General features: G+C 39.3%; 1 protein-coding gene and 1 non-coding gene across 4 annotated transcripts in view; one reads left to right on the top strand and one right to left on the bottom strand.

The window, feature by feature from the left end:
* The window catches only part of kif26ba (kinesin family member 26Ba), a 107,068-nt gene that overhangs the window by 63,744 nt on the left and 26,909 nt on the right, over window positions 1-16,415 (top strand). For 2 of the 3 annotated variants that reach the window (XM_039673390.2, XM_039673384.2), the window contains exon 5: window positions 10,613-10,796. In XM_039673390.2, the coding sequence (XP_039529324.2) occupies window positions 10,613-10,796 (184 nt within the window). Of the gene's footprint in view, window positions 1-5,135; window positions 5,632-10,612; window positions 10,797-16,415 lie in introns of those variants that run through there. The other variant, XM_039673398.2, reaches the window with a different exon arrangement.
* Window positions 12,819-12,900, bottom strand: trnal-uaa (transfer RNA leucine (anticodon UAA)). Its single transcript has one exon. It is a non-coding gene; the product is annotated as a tRNA-Leu (tRNA).

A 16,415-nucleotide genomic window follows, 5' to 3' on the forward strand; every position in this document is an offset into this window, starting at 1 on the left:
TTTAAAAGCAAATAGATTGGTACATTATTCTATTCTATTCTATTCTATTCTATTCTATTCTATTCTATTCTATTCTGTTCTATTCTATTCTATTCTATTCTATGAGCGTATAAGAATAAGAACTTATATATATGACCAGCATTTTTTAAAAGCAAATAGATTGGTACACTATTCTATTCTATTCTATTCTATTCTATTCTATTCTATTCTATTCTATTCTATTCTATTCTATTCTATTCTATTCTATTCTATTCTATTCTATTCTATTCTACTCTATTCTATTCTGCACAGTAGGTGAAATATGTTGCCCTGCTCAATAAGTATAGACTGATCGGGCTGTTTCTTTGGCCTTCCACTACCATGGCTTTGCCTATATACGCTGACTCACTAAGGCAACATTCCGATTCAAATCGCTCTATTTTTTGCTCGAGCAGTCTCAGCTCTCTGGTTTGTTTGATGATCCAGTGAAGAAGCAGCTTGACTGTCTGGGAGAACCTTATCTGCAGAAACAGCCTCAGAGCACCGTGCAATCTCACAGGTCAGAATTGTGGGGATTTATATGGGTCCAACTCCTCTGGTTATGCTCTATTTTAGCATCTTCATCCTTTTGACGGTGAAATATCTTCACATAATATTGACTCTTTTACATACAATTTGCTGATTATTTGTCTTTTATATGAGCGTATTCGAATAAGAACTTTAATGATATATGATATGAACAAATGCATGGCACAGACTATGTAATGAAAGACGAACTTGAAACCATCATGAAATGCTAGAACTGTTTACAGCACACTAATGGGTTTATTTTTTAAGTACTACAGCAGCAAAGCCAGCGAGGAGAGAGCTATAGGGGGAAATAAAATCATTTTATAGTTAAAAATATGTTTGGGAGAAGTCATTTCTCATGGGATTGCTCTGATTAACCCTTGGATTAATCTGAGCAGGATGACTTTAGACCCCAAAATAAATGCTTCTCAGCCCCGTCAATTAACTCAAAATGGCTCATTAGGTGTTCCAGATACTAACTAAAGTAAACAGCTTTATTAGCAGCAGATCTGTTAAAATCTGAAAACTGTGGCATTGTTTGGCAAAGGGGTTGTGCAGAAAGATTAATAAATTAGTGATTAATTATCAAACCAGGCCCAAAACCTAAACCAAGAAGTATGCATACAAAAGAGGCTGAGAGATAGCGCCAGTCAAGCTTTTAATGAGTGAGGCGTTTAATTTAAATCCCGGGGCTGTGCAGAGTTCTGCTAATTTAAATATGAATAACCATTGCAAGTTATGTTAGCTACAGCTTAAGTCTGAAGGAATCAGCAGCATGCTTATTTTTTTGCATCAGTTCATGTTTTTTTTTTTTTTTTTTTTGGCTAATTTTGCCCACAACCCCATGCGCTATTATGGAAAAGAGAAGTGCAAATTCTGGAAATGCAATTCTGAAGTTAAAATTAAATAAATGAATTTAAAGACAATGAATTGCAGCCTATAAAAGTCACATTCAACTATTTAAAAAAACTAGGGCTGTCAAACAATAGGGGATTATCACGCTTCCGGGTTTCATCGACGGGATTTGTCAACTTTGTGCATGTCCACTTCCGACCCAGTTCAACAATGCTATATATGTCAATGCCCTGTTCCACTTTGTAAATCTAACCAACAATGCCAACACTACGTAAGTTTTTATGGATTACGGACTGAATTGAGTATAAGGAAGAAATGGATTAAAACTTTAAAATAAAACAAGGTAGCGCGTTTGTTTGCAGCCGGCACTTTAGTGAATCAGACTAATTTACCAGGGATGACGTATAAATAAACTTAGTGTAGTCCGTCATCAGTTTGCCAGCGAGATCGTGATTCAATGGAAGTGGCAATGCACAAAGATCACTGAATCCGGAAGTACTGCGTATCAGCGTGATAATCCCCTATTAATCGCGATTATTCGCATCCAAAATAAAAGCTTGTGCTTACATAATATATGTGGGTGCACTGTGTATAATTATTTTATATATATAAGAACACACACATGCTTGTATATATTTAAGAAATATTTTCATATATATACTCTATATAGATTTATGTTTATTTTATATTATATATAAATATTTTATATATCAATAATATTTTTTATAATAAATATACATGCATGTGTGTGTTATATATATATATATATATATATATATATATACACACAAAATAATTATACACAGTGCACCCACATGTATAATGTAAACACAAACTTTTATTTTGGATGCGATTAATCGCGATTAATCGTTTGACAGCCCTAAAAAAACATTTTCAGATATATAACTTTAAATACATTTCAAAATATAAAAAAATGCCCCAAAATAAAGGCAAATATATTAACATAAATACATGTTTCACATGTTTGTATTGCTTATATTATCTCATATACACTACCATTAAAACATTGTAGGTGGTAAATTTTTTAATGTTTTTGAAAGAAGCGCATTTATTTGATCAACATTACGGTAAAAATCAAATTATATTCTAAAATCTCATTAATTCTTCTGATGGCAAGAATTCCATTGCTATTCCAAATTGAGACAAAATTATGAATTTTCCCGTTACTAACAAGCCAGACAGCAACATAATGTCGGCCCAGATCCGGCCCATATCTAGTAGATTACGTGCATGTTGAATCCACATATCAGATGTGGCGTGGATCTGGGCCGACACTAAGTCAAACTGTCCATCCACTGAAAACCCATTTTAATTGTTTTACTTAATGAAGCTTATCAGCAAAAACGCTCATATATATGTAGCTTCTGCCTGTTTATCTCTCCTCCCCACTCACTCTCATTATGCAAGCCAATCCCCTTTAATCTGCACCATACGGGAAGAATGCTGACTAATTAGAAGCGATATGTAGCAGACATTTGCGTTGTGTATGATGTTAAAGCTTTAGGGTGTGCGTTATAGCATTGGGAATGCTTTGGCCTGCCTCTTTTATGCTGTATGTTTGGGGCTGAATCTCTATGCGGCGGCTCTGCAGCTGTGGATCAGAGCAGGATGTATGAAAAGTGACAGGGAAATTAGACAACAGCCCCTCTGACACAAAGCACCGCCAGAACACGACTGCAGGTTGAATCGAGCTGCAGGCTTTCCTTTTCTCCAGTGTCGCTGCAGCAGTGAAACGGTGTCACCCAGAAATGTCTAAGGATGTTCTGAGTCCTTTGGAGATGAAGGTTGTTTTAAGGACAACAGGGAAGTTCAGTGTTTCTGGCTACACAGAAAGCTGACGTTTATATGGACATTATTAGTCTACTGGGTAGGTCTGACCCGGTGGATTACTCACTTTGTGCTTTGGCTCAACATAATCTAAACGGAATATTTTGTGGCTTCTCAGTCGTCAGTGTCTATTATTATGAAACAGAGACCTAGAATGATGTTTTTAAAGGAAAAGGACATTCTGACCCTCTTTTCTAACACAGTCTCATCCCAAAAAGTCATATAACTGACGTCTTGGGACGTTTTTTGACCATACGTCAATATCCGCCTTTTTAGGGCCCCCTTAAACGTCGGTAGATGGCGATCCCGGGCCGTCATACAACTGACGCTTTACCTTTAACGTCAGTTAGGTGACGGGTTAGGTTTAGGGTTAAGTTTAGGTCTGGGGTAGAGTTAGGATCCCATAACCTCATCTACCGACGTTTAAGGGGGCCCTAAAAAGGCGAATATTGACGTATGGTCAAAAGACGTCCCAAAACGTCAGTTATATGACGTCTTGGGATGAGACCGGGTTGTGTTTTCACCTGTATTAAGATGTGTTTTGGTCGATCAGATCACAAATAGATGAGGGAGACACATTCCCGTTTACATCTGGTGTTTTAATCCATCTCTTGTCCACTTTCAACAACTTCTGTCCTGATTTCTTCAAGGGGAGGGTCTTTGGGCAGGTAAATGTATGCGTTTTTTAGATCTTTAAATCTAATGGACAAAATAAGCTCACACAATTTACAAAGGAACGTGGCTAGAGATGACTGAAAACATACAGAGAGCATCAGCTTTCTTTTTTGCTCTGATAGCCGCGATACCATGCCAAACATGGTGAGTGAGTGTTAGAAATCAGGAATGGTGAGAGAATATTGTGCTTGGTTAATTTTTTTAAATCTTCCAACCAAACTTGGGTCTTTCGCCGAAAAAGTTAGCACGCTTCACATAATGTATATACGCATTAGGTCAATAGGAAAAGAGTTGGTGGTCTTTTGTGGCTATTCGACCACATGGACATTAAAGGGATACTCCACTTTTTTTGGAAATAGGCTCATTTTACAACTCCCCCAGAGTCATACAGTCGAGTTTTATACAATTTTCTGATATTTAGAAGAATATCAGTAACCAGACAGTTTCTGGTCTCATTGACTACCTACCATAGTATTATTTTTTTTCCTACTATGGAAGTCAATGAGACCAGAAACTGTTTGGTTACTGATATTCTTCTAAATATCAGAAAATCGTCTCGAAAATGGTAAAACTCGACTGTTTAACTCTGAGGGAGTTGTAAAATGAGCCTATTTCCAAAAAAAAGTGGAGTATCTCTTTAACACTACGAAAGCAATCCAGTCGAAGCAGTCGAAAGTGGACAAACTCAAAACGTTTTAGACCCCATTTACACCTGTTTTTTGGTGTCATCCACATGTGATCCGATTGATGGTGTAAACCAGGCCTTTTTTGTCTTATGCAAAAGAAAGAAAGTCATACAGGCTTGGAACCACATGAGATGAGTAAATAATGACAGTATTTTCATTTTTGTCTGAACTAACCCTTTTAATCATGAGGCACATATAGAACCAGTGACATTACTTGCATCCAATGTACATCCTAAAACATCCTAAAACACGATCAGTCAGATTCTGCCTGTATTATTTATCCCCTCTCAGAACATTGGACACGTATTCTGGTGTCATTTAGTTTGTGGCCACTGCTGTCTGATTTCTGCAACACTATAGAAAGTAAGTGCAGAGGTGCCAGAGCACTGGGTCCAACTTTACTGTTGCCTGTGGTGTTGAAAAGAAATCCTTGGAGAAGTGTGAGGTATGTTACAGATGGAGAGAGTGAGAAAGAGCGAGCGAGCGAGAGAGAGAACAAGACTGTTGCAGAGATTGAATAGAAGACATTATCAGCTGAGCACAGGGGCTGAGAGGCGGCAATGTGATGTTGTTCCTGTCAGTGTCTTTCCTGCATCCTGTTTGGATGTTCTTAGCTGCTCATTCTTCTTCTGGAGCCTGGACATTATTTCTTGGTCAATTTAATCAGAGAAATAAGCCAAACAGAGACATGGAGGAGAGAAACTGAGAAAGAAGTGTGAGGGAGAGGAAGAGAAGGGCAATGAACGAGAGAGAGAGAGACATGGGATTGGAGAGACGGAGCGTAGGCAGTCGGGAGTGCTCAGGTGTGGGAATTAAGCTATCTGCTCGCTGCCGAGGAATCGCTTCGATCTGCTGCGGATACATTAACATTATCTACAAACCACATAAAACCACAACATGGAGAACTAATGGATTCATGGAGAGCTGTGAAACTCCACATTCAATCTTGTGGATACTTGTTTAAGAGGAAAACAGAACTGGACTCTTAGGGGTCCTCAGCCTCCTAAATGATGGACAGGTGAGGAACAAGTCATCTTTTTCTCTAGCGTCACTGTCCTACTTGTGCTGGCTGCCAAAGTGAGCCTTACTATGCAGTTTGCTCTCAAAGAATACAATCAGATAGCTTAAATATTTGTCTCAACAATCTCATTGCATCCAATCCACTGTTGTGTTGTTTAGCATGCTATTGCTAGCTAAATAGTTCAATTTAAAGAAATTGGTTTGGAGCTATTTTGGTGTATAGTTTTAGTAGGACTTACTTCAGATAGGTCTACACTACTCAAGGTATCTGAATTAAGTCTATAATAGTAGAGTTGTGTTAAGAAACTCGAGGTTAAGGTTAACTTAAGGTTAAGAATAGACTTAAGGCCCGTTCACACCAAGGTCAGTAACTATATCTATGATTATTCCTATTATTCTAACTATATTATTGGAATCACTTTCATAAAGATTCCACCCACCCCCACCCCCCTCAGCTGATGAATTAATAAAAGGATTGGCAGGCAATCATAATCCATCCTTGAGCATTTAAAGTGGCTTATGATAAACAGAAAGTTATTGAGCGTTTGTGTGGACGCTAATATATTTATTGTTATAGTTTTCACTCTTGGTGTGAGCAAGCCTTTACTTCAGTAAAATATACATTAGCAACCACATAGCAATGCCACGTTAACCACCCTGAAAGCCTCAGAAATGTTATAGCAACGTGTGGACAAGCAGAAGACCATAGCAGCTGCATGGCAATGCCCTGGCAACCACTCAAAACACCATAGCAACACCATAGCAACGTGCTGACAACCAGAAGACCATAGCAGCTGTATAGCAATCCCCTGGCAACCACCCAAAACATCTTAGCAACTCCCTAGCAATGTGCTGACCACCACAAGACCATATCAGATGTACGGCAATGCCATGGAAACCAGCCAGAAGACCCTAGCAACACCATATCAATATGGTGACTACCAGAAGACCATATCAGCTGTATGGCAATGCTCTGGTAACCACCCAGAACACTCTAGCAACACCATTGCAACATGCTGACAACCTGAAAACCACATCAGCTGTATGGCAATGCTCTGGTAACCACCCCGAACACACTAGCAACACCATATCAACATGTTGACTACGAGAAGACCATGGCAGCTTTATGGAAATGCCCTGGCAACCACCCAGAAAACCCTAGAAACACCTTAGCAACATGCTGACAACCAGAAGACCATAACAGCTGAATGGCAATACCCTGGCAACCACCCAGAACACCCTAGCAACAAGATTGCAATAAACTGGCAACCAGAAGACCATAGCAGCTGTATAGCAACCCCCTGGCAACCACCCAAAACATCTTAGAAACACCCTAGCAATGTGCTAACAACCACAAGACCATATCAGCTGTGGTGCAATACCATGGAAACCAGCCAGAAGACCCTAGCAACACAATATCAATATGGTGACTACCAGAAGACCATGGCAGCTGTATGGAAATGCCCTGGCAACCACCCAGAAAACCCTAGCAACACCTTAGCAACATGCTGACAACCAGAAGACCATAAAAGCTGAATGGCAATACCCTGGCAACCACCCAGGACACCCTAGCAACACCATAGCAATAAACTGGCAATTGTTTATTATGTTATGTGATTAAATGCCAGTTAAGATGGCTTAAGGTGAATGTATGTTGTACTTTTGTGGAGATGATGATGAGGAGAGATGTTGTCTGTTTCCTAAATTGGAGCGTTCCTCTAAGAAGCTATTTAAAGAAATCTCATTAACGCCTCTGCAAAATAACACAATCTGGGCTGCGTTCGGGTTCAAGCCAATTCAAGCAAAGTGTCCACTTAAATTTTCATCCAATTTCTCTGTTTTACGTGTTTTGGCTTTTAACAAGAATCATTTCCATCTTTTCTCTTCTGGCCTCTCTCAGGCAGGTAACAACGAACTGTACACTGTTTATTTATGTAGGACAAGATGGCTCAAATTAGAAGCGTATGGCAGAGACAACAGTTTGCGTCATACTTTATGAGACTTTACTTGTCAGCTCATTAAGGTTTTGGTCAGTATGTTCGTTAAAAGTGTGTGTGAGAAAGTTTTCCTGACATTAATGAGTGTCACAATAATTACCTCGCTTTGCACTTCACACAACGCTTTGGAGCTCAGCCATGTACTTCGTCACAACCCTTTAGGGGCTACACACAAGTTTTACACACAAACAAACATTCCCCTGACAATGCATCCAGGTGATAATTTGTCTCATTTCTGAGGAAGTTTCCTCTGTCTGTTGGCATCCAAAGTGCTGATGATTTCATAGCTAGCACAGTAACTGTATCTCCAGACCTGCATTTGTACACAAACACTGAGTGTTATTATTACCTCCAGCTACATTTTCACCATCTCGTATCTGCCAGGATGTTTATTATTTTTACCTAGTTTTTTCCCCTTACAGTAACCACTTCGCTCCCCTCCTCTCGACAGAAATTTGATCAGTTCGGAAAATATTTTCTTTGCTTTATCAAATACTGTAGCAGGTCTAAACCACAGCGCTCAAGTTCTTCTATGATAGCCAAAGGCTGTGTATTTTTTTGTATACGTTGTGAAGTGATTTTAGTGCCGGGAGACTTAAATGTCTGTACCGTGAGCAATTTTTATCTTCTGCTTGTATCTTTGACTTTGAATAGATTTGCACAGTTTGGCAAAGATGGAGAACTTCAAAATGAATGATTGTGCCTCAGGTACTATAACACAAAGTGAACAAACTGGCATTTTCCTTTTGCTAATCTGAGAAAATAAGACTCACACACATCTTCTGGATCCTTTTGGAGAGAGTTTGCAATGCCTTTGGACGTCTGCGTTGAAGTTTGGGGAGAAGAACTGCCCTTTCGTTTTGCGTGCAATGTCTATTACCTTACTTGCTCTGTACTGCTGATTAACGCATCACTGCCAGATGAACTACCAAGACCTTTAAAACATGCACCCAAACACAAGAGACCAGCCTAATTGTCTACCCTGCTGAAAAAAAAAAAAAAAAAAAACTGCTTGGACCGGCATGAATTTCAAGGCGAATTTACAACCCCATTATGAAAATATTTGTACCCTGAGGAGACTCTAAACCATTTGGAGTTGGGAACACATTTGTCTATATATCTATCAATTCTTTAGAGGCAAGCAAACATACAGTAAATCTTGAGATATCTTACCTTAATGTGGCCTCTCAGATAAGATTTGGCCTGAAATAGATAAATACATAAGGGGCTGAAAAACATTTTAGCCTTTTTAGGTCTCCAAATAAATTTTTTTCACATGCCATATTTTCAGATCACCACTCTCTTCATCCCTCCAGCAAAACCCTCATGTGTTTTCATGTTTGACCACATGAGGTTATTTCAGTTTTGTAAACTGCAATTTCAGCCTCCATCATCTGAACCCACATCCAGTGGGAGTCTAAATGAGGCTGTGATAAGCCTCTGCACAGATATGTTTGGTCAGGTGAAAATGCTGAACTGATCAATACTCTTCTAAGAGCCAAATGAAACGGTTTCTAACAGGCTGCGAGACCACAGTTAGAATCAATCGACCCTCACTTCTCCCGCTCCCAAGTCAAAGCCAATCTCAATATCTCTTCAAACACTAAAAACACTAGAATTTCACATGAAGTCCACAGGTGCAATCATTGTGGATCAATTAATTTACTTTGATTGCTACTGTGCATGTGATTTATTGATGCACTGAGAACAGAGTTACAATTTGGACCCCATTTGTAAGTACAGTGTTGAGGTTTAGTAATAGCCCAGCCAGCGCAGTCTTATCCCAAGACGTTATATAACTGACGTCTAGGGACGTCTTTTGACCATACGTCAACATCCGCCGTTTTAGGGTACCCTTTAAAGTCGGTTAGATGACGTTTTCGGATCCTAACCCTACCCCAGACCTAAACTTACCCCGTCACCTAACTGACGTTAAAGTTGTATGACTGCCCAGGATCGTCATGTAACTGACGTTAAAGGGTACCCTAAAACGGCGGATGTTGATGTATGGTCAAAAGACATCCCAAGACGTCAGTTATATGACTTCTTGGGATGAGACTGTGTTAGCCCCGCAAACAAATTTAGGTTCTGGGAACGTTCCCAGAACGCTCCTAGAACTTTCCATTTAGGTAAAGGGAACGTTCCCGGAACATTCTCTCTTCGTTACAAAAATGGAACCTAAAAAAAACCCCTACATGGAACATTCCTATAACGTTCTTGTTTGGAAGGTTAGGGGAACGTTCTGTGTTTGCTGGGAGGTGGCCAGTTTTATGGCCAAACAGATTTAATTCAGAAATTTCTTACTCATCCGCAACTTAATTAAGTAATTAAAATCAAATTTGCCTATACCAGGAGTAAGGAGACCCTTCACTATCTGTCTATCTGTCTGTCTATCTATCATTTTAGAACAACAACTTTTACTTGAATACATAAAAATACACTCCTGTACTGTACTTCTCTCTCTCTCTCTCTCTCTCTCTCTCTCTCTCTCTCTCTCTCTCTCTCTCTCTCTCTCTCTCTCTCTCTCTCTCTCTCTCTCTCTCTCTCTCTCTCTCTGTTGTTCTCTCCTGAGGAAGTAAGTTCAGATCCCGCATGATATCCGTGAGCACTCAGCAGTAAAAAAATGCTGGAAATGCTGTTGTAATTGCATTGAAGACCTTGCAGATGTCTCTTTTCTCTTCTGATGACGTGCATGTATTGAGCAGTTAACAACATTCACTTCAACAAATCTTCATCAGTGTGTTTTGAGATGGATTACTGAAAAACATACACTTTACCACTTCACTTGATTGTTCACAAAATCAGTTTAGGTCTGCATTGTTACATCTGAACGTTCCAAGCTGTATTTTATTTGAAATACAAAACACTTTCTTGAGCAAACAAAAAATTGGAATCAATGTAAACCGTCGAGAGATCGCAGTGTTTGTACATGGATACACATCTGCTCTAGTTTTAACTTGGCTTGTGTTTATTTATCCACAGGGCTGCCCAGAAATTAAATCTGTCTTCCAAGAAGAAGAAGCAGCGTCCGGCGCCCCCCGTGGCATGTGATCCACCCCTCTTTCCCACCAACTTCAGTGGCATCCTGCAGGTGTCTCCTCCCCCCGCTCCACCCTGCCTCTTACGGGCAGTCAACAAAGTCAAAGACACTCCCGGCATGGGCAAGGTAGGATCTGTAATAATATATCAAAAGGTTAAGTGTGTTTTTCACCAACATATGAATGCATTTGCAAGATAGATGTTTCAACACCTTATCAGTGCTTCTGCAATGCATCACAATTGTACATCAACATCTCATCCTTTGGACCAACTATAGTTTGCCATACATTTTCACCTCGTTGTCCGGTTTTAAAATTACTAACTTGCTACCAGGAGTGGGGCTCAAACCCACAAGGAAATTTGTCCATTGGATCTTAAGTCCAACACCATAACCATTCATCCACCCTGGTCACGTCTGGTTGTTTTGATGTAATATTTCCAGACTCAGAGCCTTCATTTGTCTCCTTAACTGCTGTTTAAAGGGTTAGTTCACCCATAAATGAAAATTAAGTCATTAATTACTCACCCCCATGCTGTACCAACCCCGTAAGACCTTCGTTCATCTTCGGAACACAAATGAAGATATTTTTGATTAAATTTGAGAGCTGGATCAGTCCTACATAGACTTCCGGGACTGGCTCTTGACGGCCCAGAAAGTCAATGAAGAAAATGTTTAAATATTCCATGTGACTACAGTGGCTCAACTATAAGTTTATCGAAAAAACAAACAAAAATAACGACTTTATTCGACTATTCCTTTTCTTCCTTGTTGGCCTGAAACGTGACTTCCTTAGATTTCCACGACGCATGCGCGAGAACTGAACTGAAGTAGTGTAAGGAGATCGCAATTCTCGCGCATGCGTCGTGGAAATCTAAGAAAGTCTCGTTTCTGGCCAACAAGTAAGAAAAGGAATAGTCGAATAAAGTAGTTATTTTTGTTTGCTTTTTCGCACAAAAAGTATTCTCGTCGCTTGATAAACTTATAGTTGAGCCACCAACCCGATCTCACGGGAATTCGTACGAATTTTACGAGGTGGCTAATTCGTAACAATTCATACGACCTCACTCGTACAAATTAGTACGATTTTGCAAAATCGTACATATTTTACGAATTGGCCAATTCGTATGAATTCGTACGAATGACCTACCCCTGACCCCGCCCCTAAACCTAACCATCACGTGGGTTTAGACAAATCGTATGAATTCGTACGAGTGAGGTCGTACGAATTGGTACGAATTAGCCACTTTTTAATCGCTCGTACGAATTCGTACGAATTGGTCGTGAGATAGGGTAGGAGCCACTGTAGTTACATGGAATATTTAAACATTTTCTTCATTGACTTTCTGGGCCGTCAAGAGCCAGTCCCGGAAGTCTATGTGGTGGTTATACAGCTCTCAAATTTAATCAAAAATATCTTCATTTGTGTTCCGAAGATGAACGAAGGTCTTACGGGGTTGGTACAGCATGGGGGTGAGTAATTAATGACTTAATTTTCATTTTTGGGTGAACTAACCCTTTAAGTTCTGATGAGATGGGCAGGACTGGGGTGTTCATGGTTTGTAGTTTCAAGGTGCATTTAAAGCATTTAAGGTGAGCCTATTAACAAAAAAAAAAAAATGCCAAGGACATAATTAAATGAGCAACAGAAGTGAAGCAAAACAGGCACATTTTAATATTGCTAAATGCAAAATATTTTCTTTTTGTGTGAACTATTTATTTAATATCAAGTTCAAACTGGCCCAAAATGATGATACAGTAAATTGTGAACTGAAAAAAAAAAAGAAATAAAAGTGCCTTCAGTGTTTATTTTTGTGACAGAGGGATCAGAAGAGATGGCTGAGAAATCTAAGCATCAGATATGTGCTCTGGCAGCCTGTGAGAACATATTGGGCGGATGCGAAAGAGTTTTGCCTGCAGAGATCACAGGTGAAAGTGTTCTGCTTCAGGAGAGATGCAGTTTAACATTCATGAACTTAGGCCTTTGATCTATTCCACATCATTGCGCTGACTTCTCACCTGGCTGGTCCACAAGTCACTTTGTAATACTAAAAACCCCTTTGTTCTTCAGAATCACTTTGAAAAAGTGGTTTGTTGGTAACGCAACCAGATAAAGCAGGATTACTACGATGTAATTTAAAATAGACAATCTACCAGGAGTGGGGTTTAAACCCACGAGGACATTCGTCCATTGGATCTTAAGTCCAACGCCTTAACCACTCGGCATCCTGGTCACTTTACAATGCTGGTCACTTTGAATGCTTCAGAACCACTTTGAGAAACTGGTTTGTTGGTATGCAACCACATACTGCAGCATTATTTTATAATCGGCATCTGTCCAGTGGATCTTAAAGGGGTCATGAACTGGCTTTTTAAATTTAATTATATTGTTGTCTGAGGTCAACTTATGACGTTCGCTTGGTTTTTGCATTCAAAAACATCAAAATAAATAAGTAATAGGCTATTTTTTACCCTAGTTTTGAGCCTACCTGAAAAACGCTTGGTTTTTATGGGCATCTCGCACTGAACACTTGGAAGTAACCGCCCACTGCTGTGAGTGGAGAACAGTTTTGCATATTATAATGAGTTTCAACTCACCCGTCAATGCACTTGGGGAAAATTGTTTTGAAAGCGTCCAATGTTGTAAAATGGCAACCGGAGTGATTCCAGAGGAAGCTTATGCAGCGACTGTCTTCTTCCACAACCAGGCACTGCACAATATTTTGTATTGCTCGGTAGCTCGATCCGGTTTGTCATCACGAGGTAGGCCTATGGTATTTAGGTATGCGTGTAATGCGTGAATCGGTGGGCGGGGCTTAAGTAGGCATTGATCTTGTTCGGGGGTGGTGTTTTATCCTCTTTGATTTCATAGTTCCCCACTTTGAAAAACGAGTCGTTTGCTGAGCCTTTTGTCAATAAAAGCTTTTATTGGACTTACAAGGACGTTTTCAGTTCTGAACTTACAGGATATTCTTATAATATGATGACCTCTTAGATGTCAAAAGGTCAAGGAAATTTTGATTTCTCAGTTCATCACCCCTTTAAGTCCAACACCTTAACCACTCGGCCGTCCTGGTTACAAAATTGGCTTCTTTTTTCCAGCCATTTTTTCAATTGTCTGATTTTGCTAGTCTCATCTCTGTGCTTCAGATCAGTAAACCATTCAGTTGAATCACTAGTAAACCAGCATCATTATACAGTACAAAAGCAATTTCAGTACCATCAACCAAACATAATGGAAAGTCTTCAGCCCCCTGTCACTCTGTCCTGTCTTTACCGCCGCCTTCCTTTATTAATTTACATGCTCAGTCAGCACACCGTTCGCATCACTGATTTCTCTGACAGTTTGTTGTTTTTCTATTTGAAACCACCCTAGTAAGCTCTTGCGCGGAAATAATCCGTCAAACGCATGCATTGGTACGAGCACTGAAAGGTGGAAAAGCCCCTCATGGTGAAAGTTGATCCTGATCTTCAGCGCATCGCAGGGAAACCAGCATATCTGTCATTCCTCTCAGACATAAGACGATGGGGGGCATTCATCTGTATTTGGACTCAGTCTGTGCCGATTTGGGTCACGATATCTAGGACTGGCACCTCCCAAAAAATCTCAGAGGTAATCTGTGGGTTTGTCAAATGTGGATGCTTCTGTTAAGCAAAATTATGAATTTTAGAAGCGGATTTTGAGAGACGCACATTTAACCACAAGGCGGGTTGTTGTCGAGAACTTTTGGTGAGTCCACACAGTCATCTTGCATTGCAACAGCTTGAGTTCATCTGTAAACAACACCCACTGGCTGCATGTTGTGCGGTGCACTGGCGAACTAAAAATGAACCATTCTCCAGCTGACCGGAACATAAGCAGGATGGTGGGCAATGCAAATTCTGGCATTTACAGCAGAGAAATGTCACCTTTCTCAAGGGACATGGCTGCAACAGTGGCCTTTGGATAGAAGAACATTGTGAGATAAGATATTGATGGGTGTAGCTGCTCTATACTGCTGCTTTTGTGACGCCCAAAGGGGATCGACTTTGAGATAGAGATGAAAGACACAGATATATCGTTCATATTTGCTCTGAATATAACTAATTAAGTAAAAAAACTATCTAAAATTGTGCTTTGCACTCATGCAAATTTACATGTGACATTACTCTACTACTAGGACGATGTGAAGATATAGGAATTCGTTCTAAATGTTTGTGTGTGAATGATGTCATCACCCATTCATCTCCAGCCTAGCAGTTTTCCTCAATTCACACAGTGATTGTGATTTGCACCATCAGGCATGTCGCTCCCAGACTGCGTTTTATGACATTGTGATGAGATTAAATACCAAAGGCATCTCCATTATCTGCATAATGATAAAGCAATTAGTGGTGACTTTCAAACCCTTCTAGAAGCTCCTGAGTAAATTTGTAGGTGTATCCATCAAAGAACAGAATAATGCTTTCCATTGTAAATCTCCTGTTTCTTCATAGTTGAGACTCTATCCATCTACTCTAGAACATTTCTGGTGCTTTATACTGTAGTAACACAATAATGAATTGGTTTGTGTAACTGGAATTAAACAAATTAGTAAGTAATATGAATATTTAGAACTTTCTTTTTCTTTTGAGTTCACCAAACTGGCATATTTTAAGTAATCTAAATTGTTGCTTTGTTTTGAGTTTTATAAACTTGTTTGGTGACGAGTAGAGCTTGAGCTTAGCAAATGTTTTATGTTGCTATCCACATTCAGAAAGTGCTATACTATGCTAATTCTATCTAATCATTGAGTAACCAATTAGCAAGGTAGCATTTATTGAATTAAATCTAACCAAGTTTCCAATACTAAAATATTGAAGTTGAGATTGCATTATAATTTTAAGTTAAACGTATTAATTCGCATACTCAGACAGTTAAGAGCAATTCAAATATTACAAAATAAAAGTTCTGCTTACTTCAGGTCAAACCGTTCTTGTCTGTCAGTCATATAATGGAGGCCTATTGTCACCACCTCAAAGAGCATGCACAGAGAAGTCCAAATTAAACATGATTTAATGACTCGTAAATGTAAGTACACATTGATGGCCCAAGACACGAAACGAGCAGTTTGTGTAAGAAAACAAACATTATTTAGATAGTTTTTAACTCTTGTAACCACAGCCACAAAGCACCCGCGCCTGTGCCCTCAGATCACTTGGACGTGGCTGTGGTTACAAGAGGTAAAAACGTACAGTATCAAAAATTAATTTCAAAGTAAACTATCCCTTCAACTTAAAGAAAGTTGTTGTGAATGATTATCTCAAATTGTTTGAGCTCTGCCAACTTATTTCGGTTTACAGTGAATCCTGCGAGTTTGGCAGATTCATCAATCACCTGGCCAGTGTATCTGACTTTTATATAAAAAAATATAAATAAATAATAATAAAAAAAAACATTCAGTGGCTAATTACAATTTTAACAACCCTTTTCTAAAATTTAGGTGTTAAAGAAAACACCTTACAGGTATCATGGAGTAAGCAGAGCACATGGGAATTCAATAGTCTGAAATATTTACCTCAGTATGCCTGTGATCATTTAACACATCAGTTTACACTGCAAGAAGATATGTCTAAGAAGAAATGTCTTTTTAATTAAGCTTTGTACACTAAGAGTGATATAAAGACTTTCTGCTATTATCTAATGTAATGGACATATCAACTTCAGGCTTATTGATTCCACACTCGATTCCATAGAGTAATCCGAGGGGATTTCAGCCCACTATAATA

The sequence above is a fragment of the Pimephales promelas genome, chromosome 15 (genome assembly GCF_988280905.1).
Source record: "Pimephales promelas chromosome 15, fPimPro1.hap1.1, whole genome shotgun sequence".
In the NCBI taxonomy this organism is placed as follows: Eukaryota; Metazoa; Chordata; class Actinopteri; order Cypriniformes; family Leuciscidae; genus Pimephales; species Pimephales promelas.